Source organism: Dermacentor andersoni, chromosome 11, assembly GCF_023375885.2.
Source record: "Dermacentor andersoni chromosome 11, qqDerAnde1_hic_scaffold, whole genome shotgun sequence".
NCBI classification, from domain to species: domain Eukaryota; kingdom Metazoa; phylum Arthropoda; class Arachnida; order Ixodida; family Ixodidae; genus Dermacentor; species Dermacentor andersoni.
In genome coordinates, this window is record NC_092824.1 from 84,336,271 (window position 1) to 84,354,789 (window position 18,519).

At 45.0% G+C, this 18,519-nt stretch overlaps 3 protein-coding genes across 5 annotated transcripts in view; 2 read left to right on the forward strand and 1 right to left on the reverse strand.

The window, feature by feature from the left end:
* LOC126518354 (leucine-rich repeat-containing protein 40-like) overlaps positions 1–9,781 on the forward strand; it is a 34,415-nt gene extending 24,634 nt beyond the window's left edge. Inside the window, exon 13 of the mRNA XM_050168213.3 lies at positions 1,047–9,781. Within this exon, the coding sequence (XP_050024170.2) occupies positions 1,047–1,152 (106 nt within the window). The 3' untranslated portion in view covers positions 1,153–9,781. The remainder of the gene's footprint in view (positions 1–1,046) is intronic.
* An 84-nt stretch (positions 9,782–9,865) lies between these two features.
* Positions 9,866–14,249, reverse strand: LOC126518348 (uncharacterized). The gene is made up of 2 exons (XM_050168198.3): positions 13,820–14,249; positions 9,866–11,934 (listed from the first exon to the last, which is right to left on the reverse strand). Exons 1-2 carry the CDS (start codon positions 14,101–14,103, stop codon positions 10,899–10,901), a joined length of 1,320 nt encoding a protein of 439 aa, XP_050024155.3. The 5' UTR covers positions 14,104–14,249; the 3' UTR covers positions 9,866–10,898.
* Positions 14,250–16,932: 2,683 nt separating this feature from the next.
* LOC129381407 (uncharacterized) overlaps positions 16,933–18,519 on the forward strand; it is a 138,575-nt gene continuing 136,988 nt past the window's right edge. For all 3 annotated transcript variants that reach the window (XM_072285376.1, XM_072285377.1, XM_072285378.1), the window contains exon 1: positions 16,933–17,268. The gene's annotated coding sequence lies outside the window, so the exon portion shown is untranslated. The remainder of the gene's footprint in view (positions 17,269–18,519) is intronic.

The window sequence follows — 18,519 nt, forward strand, 5'->3', positions numbered from 1 at the left end:
GTACAGTTTCTTGAAAGCTCACATTTTAAGCTTCACTGCGCTTGCAGAAATTGCCCAAAATAGAGAGCTTAGAGTAATTGCTAAATGCAGCCCTTGTCTTTTATGTAGCTCTTAAAGGTGCACTGAAGTTTCAAACATGATAACAGAAATTAACTTTGTTTTTTACATTACTGACATTTATTAGAGTTGCAGTACAGTGCTGGGCAATATTAATTTGCCATCTGCTCAGCTCTGATTGGCTCAAAATGTGAACATGGCCAAATTTAATGCCATGGCGAAATTTGATGGGGCCCAGAATAGCACCCCTTGGCATTTCCAAATTTTGCCGTGTTTGCACACTGAGCCAATTAGAGAATGTGGACTGCCCTTTGAGTCAATCAGGGCTGACAAGACTGCCAATTTGATAGTATTTGTTATAATGATGATATTATAATGATATTTGTTATAAGCATATATTCACTGCACACTGATATTGGAGAGAGACATTTTAAGTTCGCTTCGTCATATACAGTAATTCGCTATCAGTCAAAGCTTGATACAGTATAACTAGTTATTGGGTATAAGGAAGTCAATAGGAAATCTTCCTCGTTAACATCAGCGTGGTAATAAATGTACATTTATTATGAATACTGAATCCAACTAAGGTTGTTTCCTTTTTGTCCTTGGCAACTTAGTTATAATGCGGTTTGTCATAACGAGCTTCAACTGCAGCAGAATTTCATGGTGTTCAGAATAGGGCACCCCACTTCCCTAACTTGCAGACATCCTCTTTGGGGATAATCACTTTTGGGGATAATTTCACTTTTGTGAGATTTTGCATGACTGTAGCGAGAGACATTTTGCCCCTGTGCTTGATAGTGATCTTGGCATTGTGCCAGGAACACTGTCACTCGTAGATGCCAATGCTTTAGGAATTCGTCATGCAGGGTCTCGTAAAAGTTAAATTAGTACTGAAATTGATTGCCTAATACCCCCCACGGAAGCCGAGAAAGTCGTCCCGAACCACCATCATGTCACTGATCTACCAACTTTCTCACTTTCTGCAGAAATCTACAACTGGAAGGGAACCCATTCCGCAATCCACGGCCTGCCATTCTTTCCAAGGGCACCCCAGCACTGCTGGAATTCCTTAGAGACCGTATCCCTCGATGAACAGCTCACCCTTTTTCCCCAGAGATGTGCTTTATTTCACATATTTATGATCTTTTTGCACCTCATCGCTTTGAAAGTTTTGCCTCTTCCATGTGCCATGCTGCCAGAAATTTTTCGTTCTCGCTCACAGCAAACTTTCTTTGCTACAGTTGGCTCTCGATGTAATGAGGACATTTTAATGAGGACAAATTTCGTTCCTCATATCCAATATTTGTTTACAGTCAACAACGAATCTTCCGGACACCCAATTTTTCAGACATGTTGGGTAATTCGGACGTCTTTGTGGCACCGCCATGTACCCCATAGAGTCAATGTATAAGAACGTCTGAAATTTTAGATGCAAAACACCTTCACCTTCACCTTCCAATTTTCTGGATTTATTGCCATGACCATAGGTTCAAAATGGCGTAATCGAAGCCACCACGACCGCCATTTTCTTTATATCACTGCCTCGAACCGGCGTTCTCGCACGCAGATTCCCTGGCAGCCGTAGCCATCACCATGCCGCTGTTAGCAATGGCAGCGACTCTGCCCTTGTAGTCCTCACCAGTAGCTTGGAAGCTCGGAATGCACAATGTGTTCAAAAAATGCAGTTTTTGAAAGTCAGCTTTGCCTCATTACAGCATTGTTACGCGGTGGAGCATACGCGAAGTATTGCGGTGAAGCACACCAAGAGTGAGACGGGGCAATTGTCTTGGGACCCGGTATGTTTCCCCTAATTATACACGCGTGCACCTACCAACTCCTATCACAGTGCGAGCACTGATGTGCCTAATGAGTGTACTGGCAGGCCTTCAGAGTTATTTGGGACGTGCTTGCGGCGATTTGAGCCCTTGGGGGCAGTAAAAGGAGTGCATTCATTTTTTGGGACTTCCTGATTTTTCAGACCTCTTCACGGCCCCTAGGAAGTTCGAGAAATCAGATGTTGACTGTATAAAACAATGCGGAGGTTCAAAGTCCTTCCAATGATATAAGCTGCATCCTTAACTTTCACCTGGACTACGCATTAACCCGTTGCGCATGGTAAATAAATGAAAAAAACTTGCCAAAGACACAGAATTTCTTTCGTATGCGAATGAGCCTGATCAAAATATAAAGCTAGGCCATGTGAAAATTGGTTGGGTAAATGAATATTGCCAAGAAAAAAAAAATTTTTTTTTACGCTGTAACAAAAGTAGGCTTTATTGCACACAATTATTGTATGCTCCCAAAATGCTCCCACTGTGATAGGAGATGGCGGGTGTACGCATGTATAATCAAGGGAAACATACCGTGTCCCAAGACAATTGCCCCATCCCACTCTAGGTATACAAATGATTCTGATAATCTTATCGAGCAAGACCATGCAAAAGATTTGTCAGAATGGTGAAGTTTATTGAGAAAAAGAATGTTGTTTTTACACTCTAATGAACGTGGGCTTCATTGCACGCAAGTGAAGTCTATGGTCCCAACTTCATTCTTGAATAGCTCTTTGTGCCATCTGATGTTATTTACAACAAGCACAAAATAAAGCATGCCATCTGGAAGAAGCATGGAGCAACACAGCTTAAATTGTCTTCAGGCCAGCACCAAAAAAAAAAAAAAAAAATGCACTCGACGAGCTGGTCTCATCGTTCCTCTTTTTGGAAAGCTTTAGCTTAACGAGCAGAGCTCATCATCAGTCCTTGAAGGGTTAAGAAACATGGAGAGTAATGTGAGGCCATTCGAGATTGCGAAGACTCTTTATCCAGTTTGCGACCCATTTATTGGAAAACATACATTATTTTCATGTGGTGGCTTTTAACTGTGTTCAGCAGTATAAATTTCTCAACAATGTTCATGCAGGACAGTGCATTGAAAATTAAATTAGCAGACATTTTGCCTTTATTCAGCTCGCTTGCATAGCGTCTTGTGCCACAGGCAAACAAAGCCTTACTTCACTGTAAGAAATATACGAACACCACGAATGCAATTTTTGTTATTCAGCCCAACTTTCTCAATAAAAAAAAAGAAAAGGTGAGCATTATAATCGGTTAACATACCGTAATCGTACATTGTATCACGAGAAGCCAACAAAGACACCAAGGACAACGTAGGAGAAATGACTTGTACTTACTAATTGAATTAAAGAAGTGATAAACTAGTGGCAATGAAAGTGGATGAAAAAACAACTTGCCACAGGTGGGAAATGATCCCTCGTCTTCGTATTACGTGTGCGATGCTCGCACGTAATGCTCTCACATAATGTGCATCGCATGCGTAATTAAATTTTTTTTTTACATGTCATCAATGCTTTTACTGTCCCCCAATAAGTTCCACTGAGGCATTCCACTAAAGGCATTGCTACTCTGGGTCACCATAGGGGTCAGGCACGCCCGCCGTGGTTGATTAGTGGCTATGGTGTTGGGCTGCTAAGCACGAGGTCACGGGATTGAATCCCAGCCACGGCGGCCGCATTTCGATGGGGGCGAAATGCGAAAACACCCGTGGTACTTAGATTTAGGTGCACGTTAAAGAACCCCAGGTGGTCTCAATTTCCGCAGTCACCCATTACGGCGTGCCTCATAATCAGAAAGTGGTTTTGGCACGTAAAACCCCATAATTTAATTTTAATAGGGGCCAGGCATGCGCACGCTGGCTTGCCAAGTTTCAATTATTCAGGGAAGGCCGATTGTAGGATCTAAATAGCAAACGTTTGGGTTGCAGAAATACATGGGTGCTGGCCTGCACCTGCTTTCGGGATCAAGTTAACCAAGAGATTGAATTAACCAGAGTCGAATAAACAGAAGTCTATTGTATATACTACTCATTTATAACCAATTTAGCCAAAGCAAAACATCGTTGTCCTTGGCTTAAAAATTCTGGTGGCCTTGTCAGGCTGTGTTTAGTTGAAAGATGCAACAGCAAGATTGCACACATAAGTATAGACTTTCAGTTGTAAGGTATCTACACTTGCTGCAAGAAAACTTTATCGTAATGCGGAAACATAATATGCCTTATTACAACACTCTGCCAAAAAGTCAAGATGAAGCCGATGTCATTGAAGACACGCATTCCTCTCTAGGATTATTCTTGGTCCACATATTCAAGACACTTGCATACCTGATTTACTTTGAAGCATTCAAAATAGGCTCGCAGATAAGCTCACAAGCTGTAAGCTTTTATGTTCACCTCCTTATTTAGACACCACATAAGTTGCGAATGTGCTTTTCGCACCTTTCATGTTTCTCAACCTTTTGTGGGCAATGGTACTGTTGCTTGCTTTTACATTGTGCTTTGCAGCCACTGCATTGCTTTTTTTTTCTTTCTTTCTATACTGGCACGAATAGGAGAGGAACACACTTATTTTTTGGTGGCGGCAGGTTGCCTTTGCTGCTGGAATGAAAAATTGAGTCCTTGTTGCACACCCGGAAGCAACTGTTCTTGCGATTCTAGGGACTTTTATTTGCCAGGCACTAAAACAGAAAAGCTTTTAGAAGCATCTGCTGTGAAGCATATCACTTTTCTGCTCATTACTAAGTAGCAGCTCTGGTCTCAATTGTGGTTGCAGGAAACACCCTGCATTCTGTACACACCTTGTGCAACACTTAGCTTTTCCTTTTGAGATAATGGCCCTACATTGTTCCTTATATATATGTTACCGTGAGCGTGGCATGGTTGCAGCAGGGTCAGTAACATTGAACTTTTTTTTTTGGACAACGTTGCCAAGTTGCAGCCTGAGAGACTCAATTTTTAGCAAAATGAGAATGGCCTGATCAGAATTTCCTTGCATATTCTCAGTGTTTCTAAATGCTTTTCTTATCATTTTATCTGTCAACAGTAGGAATGTGATGAAGGAAAGCAACCTCGAATTTTCCAATATGGTATCAGATCTCAAGAGTGTGTTTTGTCTAACAAAGCAGCTTTGATGTGCCCAGATGGCTTACTAATAAGCTCTTCAGTATGTCTTTAGAAGTGGCCGCAAATGGATGTGTATATTTCCCCTTAGAATAAAATGAAGAGGAAATACGGAACTTATCTAAAGCCCCTTGAGGAATTTTTCCAAGGCAACTGACTGGCAATTTAGCAGAACACCTTGCGGGCCTAGTTGGTTAGTTATTAAGGACTGATAGCTTTTGCACAAGCTTTCTTCGTGTTCTTTCTCTTTGTTTTGCCTGTTTCCCATTTCGCACAATAAGTATCAGTTCTTCACTGGCAACTTAGGCCGCTAAAGAAGTAATTAGGACTGCAGAAAGGCTAAGTTGTTAACGTGACTAAAACTTTGAATTTAGCCACTTCCTTCCTAAATTACCCACACCGGGCTGCAGTTTTGGCCTCTAGCTGCAGCATCATTATCTTGATGTGAAGGAGACTTGAAAATGAATGTGTACTTGAATTTGGGTCCACGTTAAGGAACCTTAGGTAGTTAAAATTTCTCATAGCATCATTGTTAGCTTCGGTGTCAAAACCAATGAACCAAGGCTGTTTGTCTGTTTAATTTTTTTCCTGGTGGAAGCGTATTCCGTGCATTAATACAAGCTTTCTTGCTGATGAGACCCTCGCAATTGTTTACAGCCCTTGTGGTGTTGTAAAATTATGTTTTTTTTTTCTTCTGCATGCATATGTGCAGAGGTTTACTTTAAGTTATTGCTTAATTAATATTTTATAGGTTAGCCTCAATGATTGTGCCCTGAGTAATGCATGGGCTATTGTTGTGTACGTGGTGAACCAGTATTGTTATCGAACTGTGTACAGGTGGACTTGTTAGTGCATCTGTAAGTAGTTGTATGTCGAGTTCCTGTTGCTGTGCACCAAAAGAGCAGATCTGTGTGTTAGTGTTCACATCTTGAGGCATATTCGCCCTGTTGTTTATGGTCAGACTCGGAGAAGAATGGAAATACATGCAGGGTGTGGTTTTTCGTAACCTCTTGGTGCTTCACAAGTGGAGCAGGGTGCTAGATGGTGAAGTGGCAGTTTAGACACCTCAGCAGACCAGAGGTTTGAGCTTGTTGGTTACTGGACATAAATAAGTTGTGCTGCTTGGTGAAGAGGGCTGAACCCGTGGGTACAGGAAGAGTTACGTGGTAATTACTTCCAGCTCCTTGTTTTTCTTCACCATGCAATACAGCATAACTGTGTGTGCATGATGTTTTGGGCATGTTGTGGGAGATTGAGTGCCGTATTTTTGTGCATACAACCTGTGCCCCCAAAAAATCAAATTTAACTGTAGAGTTGGACTGGGAGCCGCAGCAATGTTTTGCTTTCGGTTTTGCTTTATGGCAATGCATTCTGTGCTGCTTTGAAGTGGCATGTGAAGGCACAACTTCTGTGCAAATGTGATTGGCATTGTTGTGAATCCACACTGCCCTTTGTTAGAGAGTAGCACTGAAAGCAGAGACAACTGCTGTTTCTAATGCTTTGCTCTGTGCCGACAGTTGTGCCAGGTTACCGCTGAAAAAAAGTTTAACACTGCTGTATGCGGGCACTTGAGTGGATTATGCCCGCAAATAATGGCTTATAACAATGTTTCCTGTCCTGAACATTGTAGTGGAAGTGCATGTTTATGGGTGTGTCGGTGTATGTGCAAAACTACAGTAAATCTTGTTTGAAGTTTGAGGAAATATGGAAGGTGCCATTAAGTATCTTTACTTGTTGCTGGTCTAGTTGGTTCATGCTTATGGTGCAAGGGGAAGCAAAATAAAGCGAGGTAACACCAAGAAAGGAAAGATAACCTTCGCTTTATTTCGAGTCTTGTTACACCGTATGGGATACAAAGTTTTGTGCACGTTCGCAGGCGAGTAGCATGTATTCAGAAACGATACACTGATGTGTCCGCTTTGGTAAACACAACAGTGAGCTAACTTGTTACACCCATTCACTTAGCTAACCTCTGTAACAGTAAAATTGAGTGCAGAGTAAATGAGTCTGGTTAATTACTCTTTCTGAGTTATCTCTATATTGAATCTGTAGAAAAAGAAGAAAAGTAGAAAAAGGATCAGTAGAAAAAGTAAAAAAAAAGTGGTGCATTGATGAAATAAACGCAAGCAAGACTTCTCCCATTTCATGCCTGGCGTGCCAGGCATGAAATGGCCACACGTTAGGGTCATGTGCGGCACCATAATTTGTGCAGTATTCTTGTGTTGGATTCTTCTTGCACTGGAAAAGTCGGCAGGATTGTGCCATTGCTGAGTTCTAATTTACCTTCGAACACAGTGTAATATTCTTCATAACAAGCAGTTCACTAGTGCTGCCACAGGTGTTGCCAACATTCTGTGGTCTCATGTAAAACTAGGGTAGGAATTCCATGGTGGTGCCTAACTTTCACATTCACATAATTTCCAGGCTGTACAACAAATTGGTTAATCTTCTATATCAGAATTATGATCTCTACTGTTGTGGTTTGATTGAATTTTCTGCTTTTGTGTCTTGAAGTCACAGTCTGCTAGCACCTTCTGGGGTATTGCTCTCGAACTTATCTGGTTGTCTGTTTTTGTTTGACGAAGTGTGAACATCGGCATATTCTTTCCTGAACCTCTGTTAAGTTAGAAATCCATCTTCGACCAGCACATAACGATATGTTGCAAGTCTGGTAATAATGGCCCTCCTGGTTTGCCGATTGGTTCATTTGTGCTGAGATGCCATGCAGAAGTAATGTGTTATGTATGGGGGATTTTTTCAGCAGTAGTATGGTGGCGTAGTTATTTGTTACAGTCAAACATGATGCATGAACCACAGTAGATTGGATTTGTTCTGTGCAAAACAGTAAAGTTAGCCATTTGGGCACAGTATAGAATGAAATGCACCATTAGTTGCCTGCTGTGTGCAATATTCCAGTGTGAACTGACCAGCAGCTTAGCTGTAAAAGCCACTTAAGCCTTAGTCCATTATTTATGCAGCATAGGGTAGCATTTGTGAAGCTGTAGCTTCCTGTATCTTGGAATGCTTGCTTGCCTTGCATTGTGGGGGGGCTGCGGCACCACATTCTAGGACATTTTATACCTTTGTTGCTAGGGCAAGGACAATTCTTCCCAGGCACTACGTATTGCTACTACATGCCCACTTCTTTGCTTCAGCATGGCAAGCCATGAAAGAAAGTTGATGTCATACAACCAAGCTCCATAAAGCGCTCTCCTCTAAGCGACCCCTCCCCCCCCCTATTCTTGGAATCACTGGGCAGGCATTGAATATATACAGGAGGCTATAGCCACTTATCTGTGGTACTTACCTATCATTCGGTATGCCACAAAATCCTTTGTTTGGTTGCATTTATTTTCTATATTTTGTATACTTGCTCAACCAAATTATTTGTTGTGTGATATTGTGTGTATGATTAATGGCGTGTATGCGCCATGCACATTTCACACATGTTATTTTCACGTTTTGCTTAAATACCTTGCCCTGTTGGTGGCTGCCTGTTATGGGTGTTTCTGATAGTGCGGTGTTTTAATCAATGTGTGATATATGTTGTCTTGCAAAGTGAAGATACTTTGATGCCTGTGTATTAATATCTTGTTTTCCTTGTTCTGCAGTGTTTTTGATGTTGCATGGTGCATTTTAGTTTGCGAGCATTTTTTTACAAGGTTGTATGTCATGGTCACTGTGGCTTTTTTTGCCTATTTTTTTTTCTTCCTCGTCAGTGAACTTTTGGGAAACATACAAGGATTTTGAGTGTGTTATGTGCACGGGTAATTAGTACTGTTCTATCTTGAAACTTTTGTCAAAATCCTGGCCTTTAGTTATTCTTTCTAGGTATAAATGATAAGCGCATTGCAAGTGCAGCTTGATAGCCTTTCCATTTCAGGAGTGATATCTTGCAGGCAAGTTTGGCAGCTCTGTATTCTTTTTTCTATCCTTGTTATTTGGATGATTGAAATTCGCCTAGGTTCCATTACTGAAAGAAATAGACAATTCAAGATCTACTTGCTTAAGACCAAGAATATTCTCTGTTATTCCATCATTTGTGTAAAGCCTTTTGCTAGGCATTAGCCTATGGAATTATGAATAGTAGTAGAGTTAAAGGGACAGCAAGGGAAATCATTAAGTTGACTAAGTTCTATAGATTATTGGTCTAGAAATCTGTCATTCTTTTCTATCCACCTATCATCATTTTCAGGTGACGGCATTCCAATTTTTTATTTCCATCATTTTATCGCTTACAAAAGCTCCGTTCTCTCTACAAATAACAAATTTGTTATGACATAAGCCTAATCTTTCAATCTAGCTCGACTTAATGGTTGCCTTTAGCATCCCTTTGAGGTAGTTCAGCTCAAGCAATGCTGTGTGCAGTGTACTCTGGCTGCGTTTTGCATTTCTTGCGTGACCCTGTTAGACTTCAGAACTCATTGTGATAGTACGTATCTCGCCAAATCTGTTATATGGAAGCTATCTAGGCATGTTCATTTTTCCAGAAGTTCTTGTACTCCACTGTGCTTGTTAAGGGGTTCAGCAGTGAGCACTGTTTAACTTGAGTCATCTGGTACTCGGTGTAAATATCCAGGATTGCCATGTAGTGAAACTTGTTGCGACAGGACATGCAGCTTAATCGAACATCTGCTTCTTCCTGCGTGCTGTCTTCAACACACAGCATTGTGCTTGCACAGGAAAACAGCATACCAACACTGCCTGTTGTACCTTTAACTGTCATCTGTTTAAATAAATTATTTAAGCTGAATAGGAGGCTTTCTCTTTTTTTGTCAAACTAATTGAATATCTCATTAAAATACTGACAGGCTTGTGTTCTGGTGAACCACATTAATGTTGTTACAGATATCGCCTGCACAGATGCTCGCCACTCCTTGGTCACAACTGAACAATTCTGCCAAGCAGCCAATGTGTCACAAGTGGGATTCAATTCAATTCGCGAAAGGCCGTGGGGGCATGGGAGGGAGGGGGTGGGCGGTGTTGTGCTGCGGTAGCAACTGCGCATTTCGCGACCGGCCGCAAACGGAACTGACGATGACGGCTCAACCTCGCGACATATATTGAGAAAAGCGGGGAGGCAGCGAGGGGGTTGGGGCGGTTTCGACTCGGCCAACAAGTGCGTACTTTGCACGGCCGCGCGCCGTAGCTTGGAAGGCATCTGCAGACGGCTCGTACTTCATACCTTGGTGCGCGCTGTGGTCTCGCCATTCTTGAGTTGGAGCGATACACCGCACGAAGGCCCGTTCGCTCGCTGCAGCTGCCGCGCTAGCGTTTTGACGGCGAGTGTCCGCGCTCATCGAGTGGGATGTATTCGTGTTTGCTTGTGCACTCTGACAGCATGCTTGTTAATTGAGTTAGTAAGCGAATTTTTCAAAGTTTACACGGCCGATAAGAAATACTATCCTTACTTGCTGCGTACTAGCTGTGCACAAATTCGCTATCACAATCGATGCTTCGCTTTCCGGGCGAATTTGCGACTTTTTTTTTTTTACATTTCTCGTTAATCCACTTCACTTTGTTGCCGCAGTAACCCGCAGCTGCGCTTTTTTTTCCCCTTTACCACGATAAAAGGCCGAGGACCAATAGAAACACCCGTGCTTTCGGGAACCAGCAGGTTCACGGTAGGCAGCTATCTCCATGACGTCATGGCCTGGAGCAGCTCTATATGAACTCTGTAAACGACTTTTTTCAAACCTGAAGAACACACTGGCGTGTTCCCATAACGAGAGTAATGTACGCATAACGAACGAATGTAAGTAACCATGAGCTTTTTTTTTTTTTTTTTTTTGTGAGTAGCAGACGCGAACTGAAGTTCGCATGGAAGAGAGAAAGAATAACAGCTATAGAAAATTTTTCGTGACACATGCTCAAAGCCATGCAGAAGCCTCTCGGACTTTCGTATTGTTTTTCCAGTCATTAGGTCTTGTGGCTATGTATGAGCGCAAGACGGCAATGGACGGCGCGAGAAGGCTCCAATTTTCGTCCACGGCCGTCGAACCATCCAGCAAGCCATCATCGACGCGAAAGAGGACAGCCTCCCGAATCGTCCCGTTGACACAGCGCCGATAAAGTGCCGTTGGCGAACGACGGTGCGGGGTCGGCGCGTTAGCGGAAGGGATGTTCTTGATGCCAATAAATTCTTCGCAAGAAGAGCCGCCAGCTGAAAAGAGCTCGTTGCCATCGCGGCGTTCCACAAACACCGTCCAGGAGTTCTCGCACGTCCACAGTAGACGCGGGTCCCGCAAGCAGCACTTGGCCCGCGAGCCATGAGGCTCGACCACCAGCCTCTCGTCGGCGGCCAGAAACGCCACGCACTTGGACGTCGCCGAAGAGCGCAGCGCGCAGTCGCGGAGCATCAGCGACATAGCTGTCGCCTCCGAGACGCCGACGAGCATCTCGGGGTCGTACCAGGACACAAACTCTCCCCTAAATGAAGGCGCCTTGAACTCGGCGCTTGCTGTTCTGGCTGCGACGCCGTAAACAGTGACCTGTCGCGCTCCTCGGGACCGGTACCACTCAGCCAAATCGGTCACGTGTTCGGAGCTCGCGCCGTCGAGGCGCAGGCAGATGGCCACAGAATCCCTGTCGCGGAGGGGCTCGACGACCGACGTGTTCACGGCGATCCACACAACGGATCGGGGGTCTTGACTCGTTTGGATTGACAAGGCGACCGGTACACGGTCGTCTGGTTGACCCGTGGCTAATTCGAGAACCACGCCGTGCAGCAGAGAGGCGTTGGGTCCTGCTTGTTTCAACGAGCGGGACAGCCGTCTGCACACGACAGGTTCGGTAGGGAAGGAGTTCGGGTAGTCCCGGTAGACAACGCGGGATTGCACAAGGCAGGTTTTCAAGAATTCCGTAGTCGCAAGCGCAATGACTCGTATCAAGGGCTTCGACGAGGACCTGCATAAGATGCAGGGGAAGAACAACAAAATTAGGCACTTGTACCAAGCCAGCGAAAATTTTTAACACTATGTAGGAGCGTCCTGAAACGTTTCCGTATACACTTCCTGCCAAGCGCTGGTAGCCGAAATTAAGGCAGGAAGTGGCCCGGAAGAAAAATTTTCGAGTTTCTTGTCTCTCGTTTAAGTGGTCGCGCACAATTTATCTGGCTGTTCATCAATTATTCTTGCTATATCATACCATGGACCTCATGTGCAGTGCACGCCCATGTTCGAGTACACTGTCCAATTTGCTTGCAGTAGGACGCCATCCTGCAAAATGGTGCATGTATATTGTAAACTATATATTTTTGTGAAGGTATAATTCTCACTGTCCCTGGTTCGTATATTTTTTGCTCGGAGAAGTATGCACCTAAGGCGCTAAGTAACTCGTGTGCTCTTTAAGACCTAAGTGAAAGTCGAAGTAGCTACTCACTTAGGTAGCCATAGGATTAGGCAGAATGCAAGCGCGAACGCTGTGGTGCTGATGGAATGGCTATAAAACGTGTCTTGTTCTGCTTTGCTTACAGACATTGCAGAAAGGACAGAATCCTCTATGCAGCGTTAGGCGGGAAAAGGCGACGGGTTCTTGGCATGGCGTAAGTTGCAATTGGCACGTGCCTTTTAGCCTGCCGATGCCTTGGGTTTGAATGAGAAACAGGGGAAATATATAGATATAGGAACCTGGCAGGGGCAACTAGTAAGAGACGGCTGGAAGGTTGGCGGCGCAAAGAAAGGGAAAACGTGTAACGAAGAAAACTTTCTATTCATTGTAACGTATTTCTTAGTTGCTTAAAAGTATTTAAGTGTTTAGATACACCATAAATATGAAAAGAATGAATTTGATGGCACGTGGCACTGACCCCATTTATCATAACCCGTTTCATTATCCGCCCGCCTATTCCTCCGGAAGTGTGTTCTTTGCGAGTGACCCCAAGTGTTCGTGACAACAATGCGGAATAGAATTAACAGATGAGTATTTAACTGAGCTGTTCAAAACTCATCTTAGAACTGACAAAACGGCGGAATGACGCCGGAAATGTGCGTTATGCGGTCGGCGCTTTGGACCTTATAACATGTCGAATACAAGTTTCTGCCCGCAGATGCTATAAAATAATCCTCGAGCGAGAAGAAGGGAAACCGCGGAAAACGAGCGCTTCGTTTCGTTCACTACGTATGGCGAAGGTCTCTATTCTGGAAGCTTTGATGCCTTCAGTTTGCATACGAGGGTTTATTGGCCAGCGGCTTTTAGAGTGCCACGTACCACCTGCGCTTAGTACGATCATTTGCCGCCATCGCCACGAGCGGCATTGGCTAACACTCTCTGCGTCATATCTTCTACGCGTACGTATATGTCCAAGAATGTGGACGAGACAACAGTTGTTGCCGTGGCTCTATGGGGAGAGCATCGCACGCACAATTTCGAAGGTGTGGGAGTCGGCTCCCATGGGCGGTTAAGTGTCTTTTTTTGTTCACTTTCTATTCTCCTTTGCTTACCGTTTCTACTTTCCAATTAAAACAAGTAATCCTCCTCCCCCCTCCCCTATGTTCTTCTTGGCTTCCATTTCTGTTGGCTTCAGGTTGTTCTAAAATATCAAATCAAATCAAATTTATTTCAACATACAACTGATGCTGAGGAGCATGGACAAAAAGCCAGCAAGGCTTGACGTGGTCCACGGCCCCGTTTTACCGGCAGCAACGAACGTCATATCCCAACAAACAACACATCCCCACGCTATGAGGTACGCTCAGCGCTTAACGCTCCAGAGGAGACGCAAAGTTGGCAGTTCGTTAAAAAAAAATGCGCACGAAAAGCTGCAAGTGTACGCCCACGCGCGCTTCCGCACCCGAGCTCGTGGCGGTAGTGGGCCGAGAACAGACGGAGACCCCGTTGCGGAGTCTGCCACCGGTGTCCGTGCTCCACCCACTGCGCGTGCGGCGCCACTGCCCTGCCGGCGCGGTCGTTGTAGGCGTTGGTGGATTCCACGGGCTTGCCGAAGCCGAAGAGATGGTTCACGTCATCGAGGCCTCTTATTCGGTAGAGCAAGCATCCCAGCATGAACGGCACCAAGACAATGACCGTCGTTAGCAGGAACAGCAGGCTCCGACGCATCTGCGTGGTTGAAAACATCGTGGCGTGAAATTAGCCAGAAGTACATCGTCGTTGGCTTCCTGCTTCATCTGCACCGCCCAGAGATACCAAGGAGAATCAGACTAACTTTATCCCTCGTACCAAAGTGATTTAGCGCCAGAGGTATCACGGGTGCTCAACAGGCACAGCAAGAACTAAGCAGCGCTCGTTTTCCTAGCAGCCTGACTTCTCTTGCGGCGAACCAAAGCTGTCTGCCCGACTTTACTGAGAAAGCGCGGGCTGGCTTCGGAATTGACGTCGGTCTAAGTTCTTAGCCTCTATGTGCAGATTGTGTTGTACAGCGCGAAGCAGGGACAAGGGACACAAGAAAAACGAGGACAAGCGCTTTTCTTGCGTCCCTTGTCCCTTCTTCGCGCTGTACAACACAATCTAAAATTGAAAACCAACTAGCCCAAACCATCACCCTTCTATGTGTAGATGTCGCGCCAGTCTGGCATGTGGACATTAGTGCCCACTGCGAACTTCGAACCAAAATTTTATGATTTCGAAGTCAACTATAGCCGAACTTAGTTGGACGAAAACGTTGCCTTCTCACAAGAGGCCGATGAGCGGCAGTCGTCCAATCACATTTAGGGAAGGTTTTCACGTGGATATACCTTGACTTAGCAGTGGTATTCATAAAGTCAGTCGTAGGGTACGAGGCACAATATGCGTGGAGTATACAGCCGAGTCGAGGTGACCACTTGCGAAGTAATGGCATAGTGCCACTTAAAACCCAAAACACCATGTCCTGAAAGAAAAAGATATCTACTAAACAACGGGCGCGGCCTAAGCAGCCAGTTAGGTATGCAGACTGCGGGAGCGGGGGGGGGGGGGGGGGGGGGGGCTAGGAGGGTGGTGGTGCCCCTAACGTACATGGGCTGGACGTGCAAGCACTGGCATGTCCCTATATATCTACTAAATGCCGGGTTTAACAGGTCTTTGCTGTATTTAAAGTGCGAGATCTGAAACCACTGCTTCCTGACCATCTTGAGCAGCTGGCATGCGTATACTGGGGTGGCACGACAACCAAGGTGTACAAGGGCGCATAAACAATCAATCAATCGGTGGCATTATGGGGTGAGTCTTGTGGAATGAAGTCTTACTCACCCTATGGTGCCTGAGGATGAGGTGCCGGTCCACCCATATCGTGTCGTCGTAAACGTACACCTTCTCCCAGTGACAACGGTGGGCCCGGTATTGTCGGTCCCTGGCGTAGATCGGGCCCTGGTACACCATTCCAAATTGAATGCTTGCTTTCTTGCACGGTAGCCCTCTTCTGGTGCTTCTTCTTCCTCTATTGCTCCGGCGGACGTTTGCTGCGGCTTCTTTTTCTTCAATGCGTGATATTCTGAAAGTCGTACTATTAAACTATCATTTGTGGCTGAAGAAAAGGCTTTAGTAATAGAGGTGGTGGTGGTAAACTTTATTGAAAGGGGGGAAGGGGGACGTGGGAATGTGGCTGAGGAATCGGGCTCAAGTAAGGCCCTGGGCCTGCTTGGCCTTCTCCGTCCAGTCCACCAGTTCAAGCTGTCGGTCGACGTCCTCGCACCTGAGCCAGGCGGTCCAGTCAGTCTCGCTGCTGACCGGGAGATGAGAAAACGGAAGTATTAGTCGCGCCTCCTTAAAAAAAATGAAGTGATACAATACGATTACAGTCTTTAGTTTTTAAGTAGTATTATTAATTTTAAACAGTGCCAAAAAACACACGGATACAGGACAGGAGCAGCGCAGAAGCACAGGACCAGTGCTGTATTTTTTTTTTTTTTTTTTGACGCTGATCTTATCTGTACCCCTGCGTCGTCGCAGACAACTGAAAAGCGAGCGTGAAGCTAGTTTCGAGTACCGCGAGAACGCAAGAAAATTAAGGATGCAGCGTCTACGCGGCAACGCACTGCAGAATGTTACATTAATTACTAAAGTATTGAGTTTTACGTGCCAAAACAACGATCTCATTATGAGGCACGCCATAATAGGGAACTTCGGGTCAATTTTGACCACCTGGGGTTCTTTAACGTGTACCCAATGCATGATATACACGGCGGTTTTTGCACTTCGCCCTCATCGAAATGCGGCCGCCGTGGTAGGGCCTCGATTACGCAACCTCGGGCTTAACAGCGTAACGGCAAGGCCACTACGTCACCACGGCGGTTATTGCTACATACTTTTCTTTCTGTTTTGCCAAAGTAGATTTTTTTTTCATAAGAAACACGCAGAAAGTTAATTTGCTTACGTACAGGCAAATGCAAGTATGGGGAGAAGACGTTGGCATCTAACCACGGAATGAAAAAAAAAAAACACTGAGAGAAATGAAAGAAAAAAGGTTATTCAACTTTGTAACCTATCTGTCAGCAGCGAGAACCAACTTGAAAGCCGATTACGTACTTAAGACGAAATGCTGTTATGGGCAGAGTCAAGTTCCGCCTTATTGTAGAATTCGCCATCTTAACAGCTTTGATTAGTCCAGAGGACTGCTCCAGCGTCTGTGATTGGCTCAAAATGCTGCCATATAAAAAAAATTGGCAATATAGTTGAATTTGACAGACCGTGCTGAATAGCGCGCCCCTGTTCTCGGGTCTCGGCGCCGGGGTTGCTTAATGACTATGCTGTTGGGCTGCTGAGCACGCGGTCGCGTGATCGAATCCCGGCCATGGCGGCCGCATTTCGATAGGGGCGAAAGCACCCGTGTACTTATGTGCACGTAAAGGAACCCTAGGTAGTCAAAAATTTCCGGAACCCCCCACTACGGCGTGCCTCATAATCGGATCGTAGTTCTGCCCCGTAAAATCCCACTTCTTTTTATTTTGTGTTCTTCTAGGGTCTCGGGAGGTTATGTCACGGCGCACTTCACAAATACCGGCAGATATTCGACGCACCGTTGCGAAAGATGCGGAAGGCAAGGCTTCACGAATATGCGTTCCGCCGCGCGATTCAGGCGTGTCATCGAGATTAAACTTCATGAGCGCGTCGACGGAATTGCTACTGTTGCGGGCGATAGATGAGAGCGATAGCGCGAACGTAAACCGCACCGAAGAAAATACGAGCGATGAGACCGTAGATTACTCTGCTCGGTCGCCTAGGCAACCACTGCGCATGCGCACTGCACGTCGAGAACTGGCAGAACGCTGTCGAGACCTGCGTACGGATGCCGCGTCTGCAAGTACGGTGAGCAAAATTGAATTTTTCGTTTCAGACAGAGGGAAGAATATTGCTTTGTGTGAGTTGTTAGTCGAATGGTTACTTCCTTCAAGCATAGATACCGTAGAACAAGGAATGCGCTTTAACTTCAATGAGAAATTCCGAAGATAGATCTTTATGCTGGGAACAGTTAGAAATAAAAAAAGTACGGGAAAATTGAGTAGAGGACGGGCTGAAGTATTAATTGTTGGGCTAGTTGGTTGTGCGGTAGTGATGAGGAAAATTAGCGAATTTGTGGTGAAAGCAGACGATATTGTGGCACTACGCTTGAGAAACTCTTCGTTATGTGCTCCAGAGTTTTGGCGTATGTCATTTCCATGCCATGCGGAAAAATGTATGTCGGCCAAACTAGACGTTGCGTGAATGACTGCTTTGGGGAGCATGCGCAAAATTGAGCAAGAAAGTGGACAAGGGCGCGCATATGGTGGCCCACCTTATACTGCGGGTGGTTGTGAGGCTCATTATTCGGGGACCAACATTCTGAGCAGAATCAGCGACGCTTCTTGTAGACTTGCAAGTAAAGCCTCCGCTTTTAATCAAAAAAGAACACACATGGTTGTCTAAGTGAGTTGTCAGTTGCACTACTTATCTCAAAGCTTGAATTCTTGTTCAGCCATCTTTGACTAAGACGTGTTAACGCACTATGTCTGCATTTTTATTGTGTGCATGCGTGAGAAGGTCATATATATATACGTGAAACTTTTCCTCTATTACGCAGTTGTGAGTAGCGCTTTATTTATTTATTTTTTCTTGTTGCGGTTATTTTCTAATCAGCAAGGACAGACAGAGCTCTGCTTTTCCTTCGTGTTGTCCAAAAGAAGACTTCGTTGCGTGCCTTTGTTAACTCGGCCACGAAATATTGCCTCAGCGTGTAAATCCGATATGCATGATGTTCTAGCTAAAGCACGAAGTCGCTAGCGCACGCACTACTTTTGATAAGATGCGGTATTCGGAAGCAGTAGGAATGAAATTCTTGCTCTCAAAGAATGGAACATACCCGTTGCGGAGAAGCCTGTGCAAAAATATGCGCGTTGCGGAGACACCGGAGAAGTTGTGTGACGTCAGTAGTGCAGAGGCAACGGTGGAAAGTATTTGTCCAGATGTATCCAGGCACAAATTATTTTATCCGCTTGGATAGTTGGTGCATGGTCTGGAGCGTTTAGGACGCCTAACGCCGGCTAGTCTACAATGTGGTTGTGAATTCTATATTATCAGAGA

Bases quoted from the DNA above. Each gene is read 5' to 3' on its own strand.
- LOC126518348 (XM_050168198.3), bottom strand. From the start codon at position 14,103: ATGTTTTCAACCACGCAGATGCGTCGGAGCCTGCTGTTCCTGCTAACG. The intron at 11,935-13,819 runs GTGCGGAAGCGC...CATCTTATGCAG, and splicing joins CACTACCGCCACGAGCTCGG to GTCCTCGTCGAAGCCCTTGA.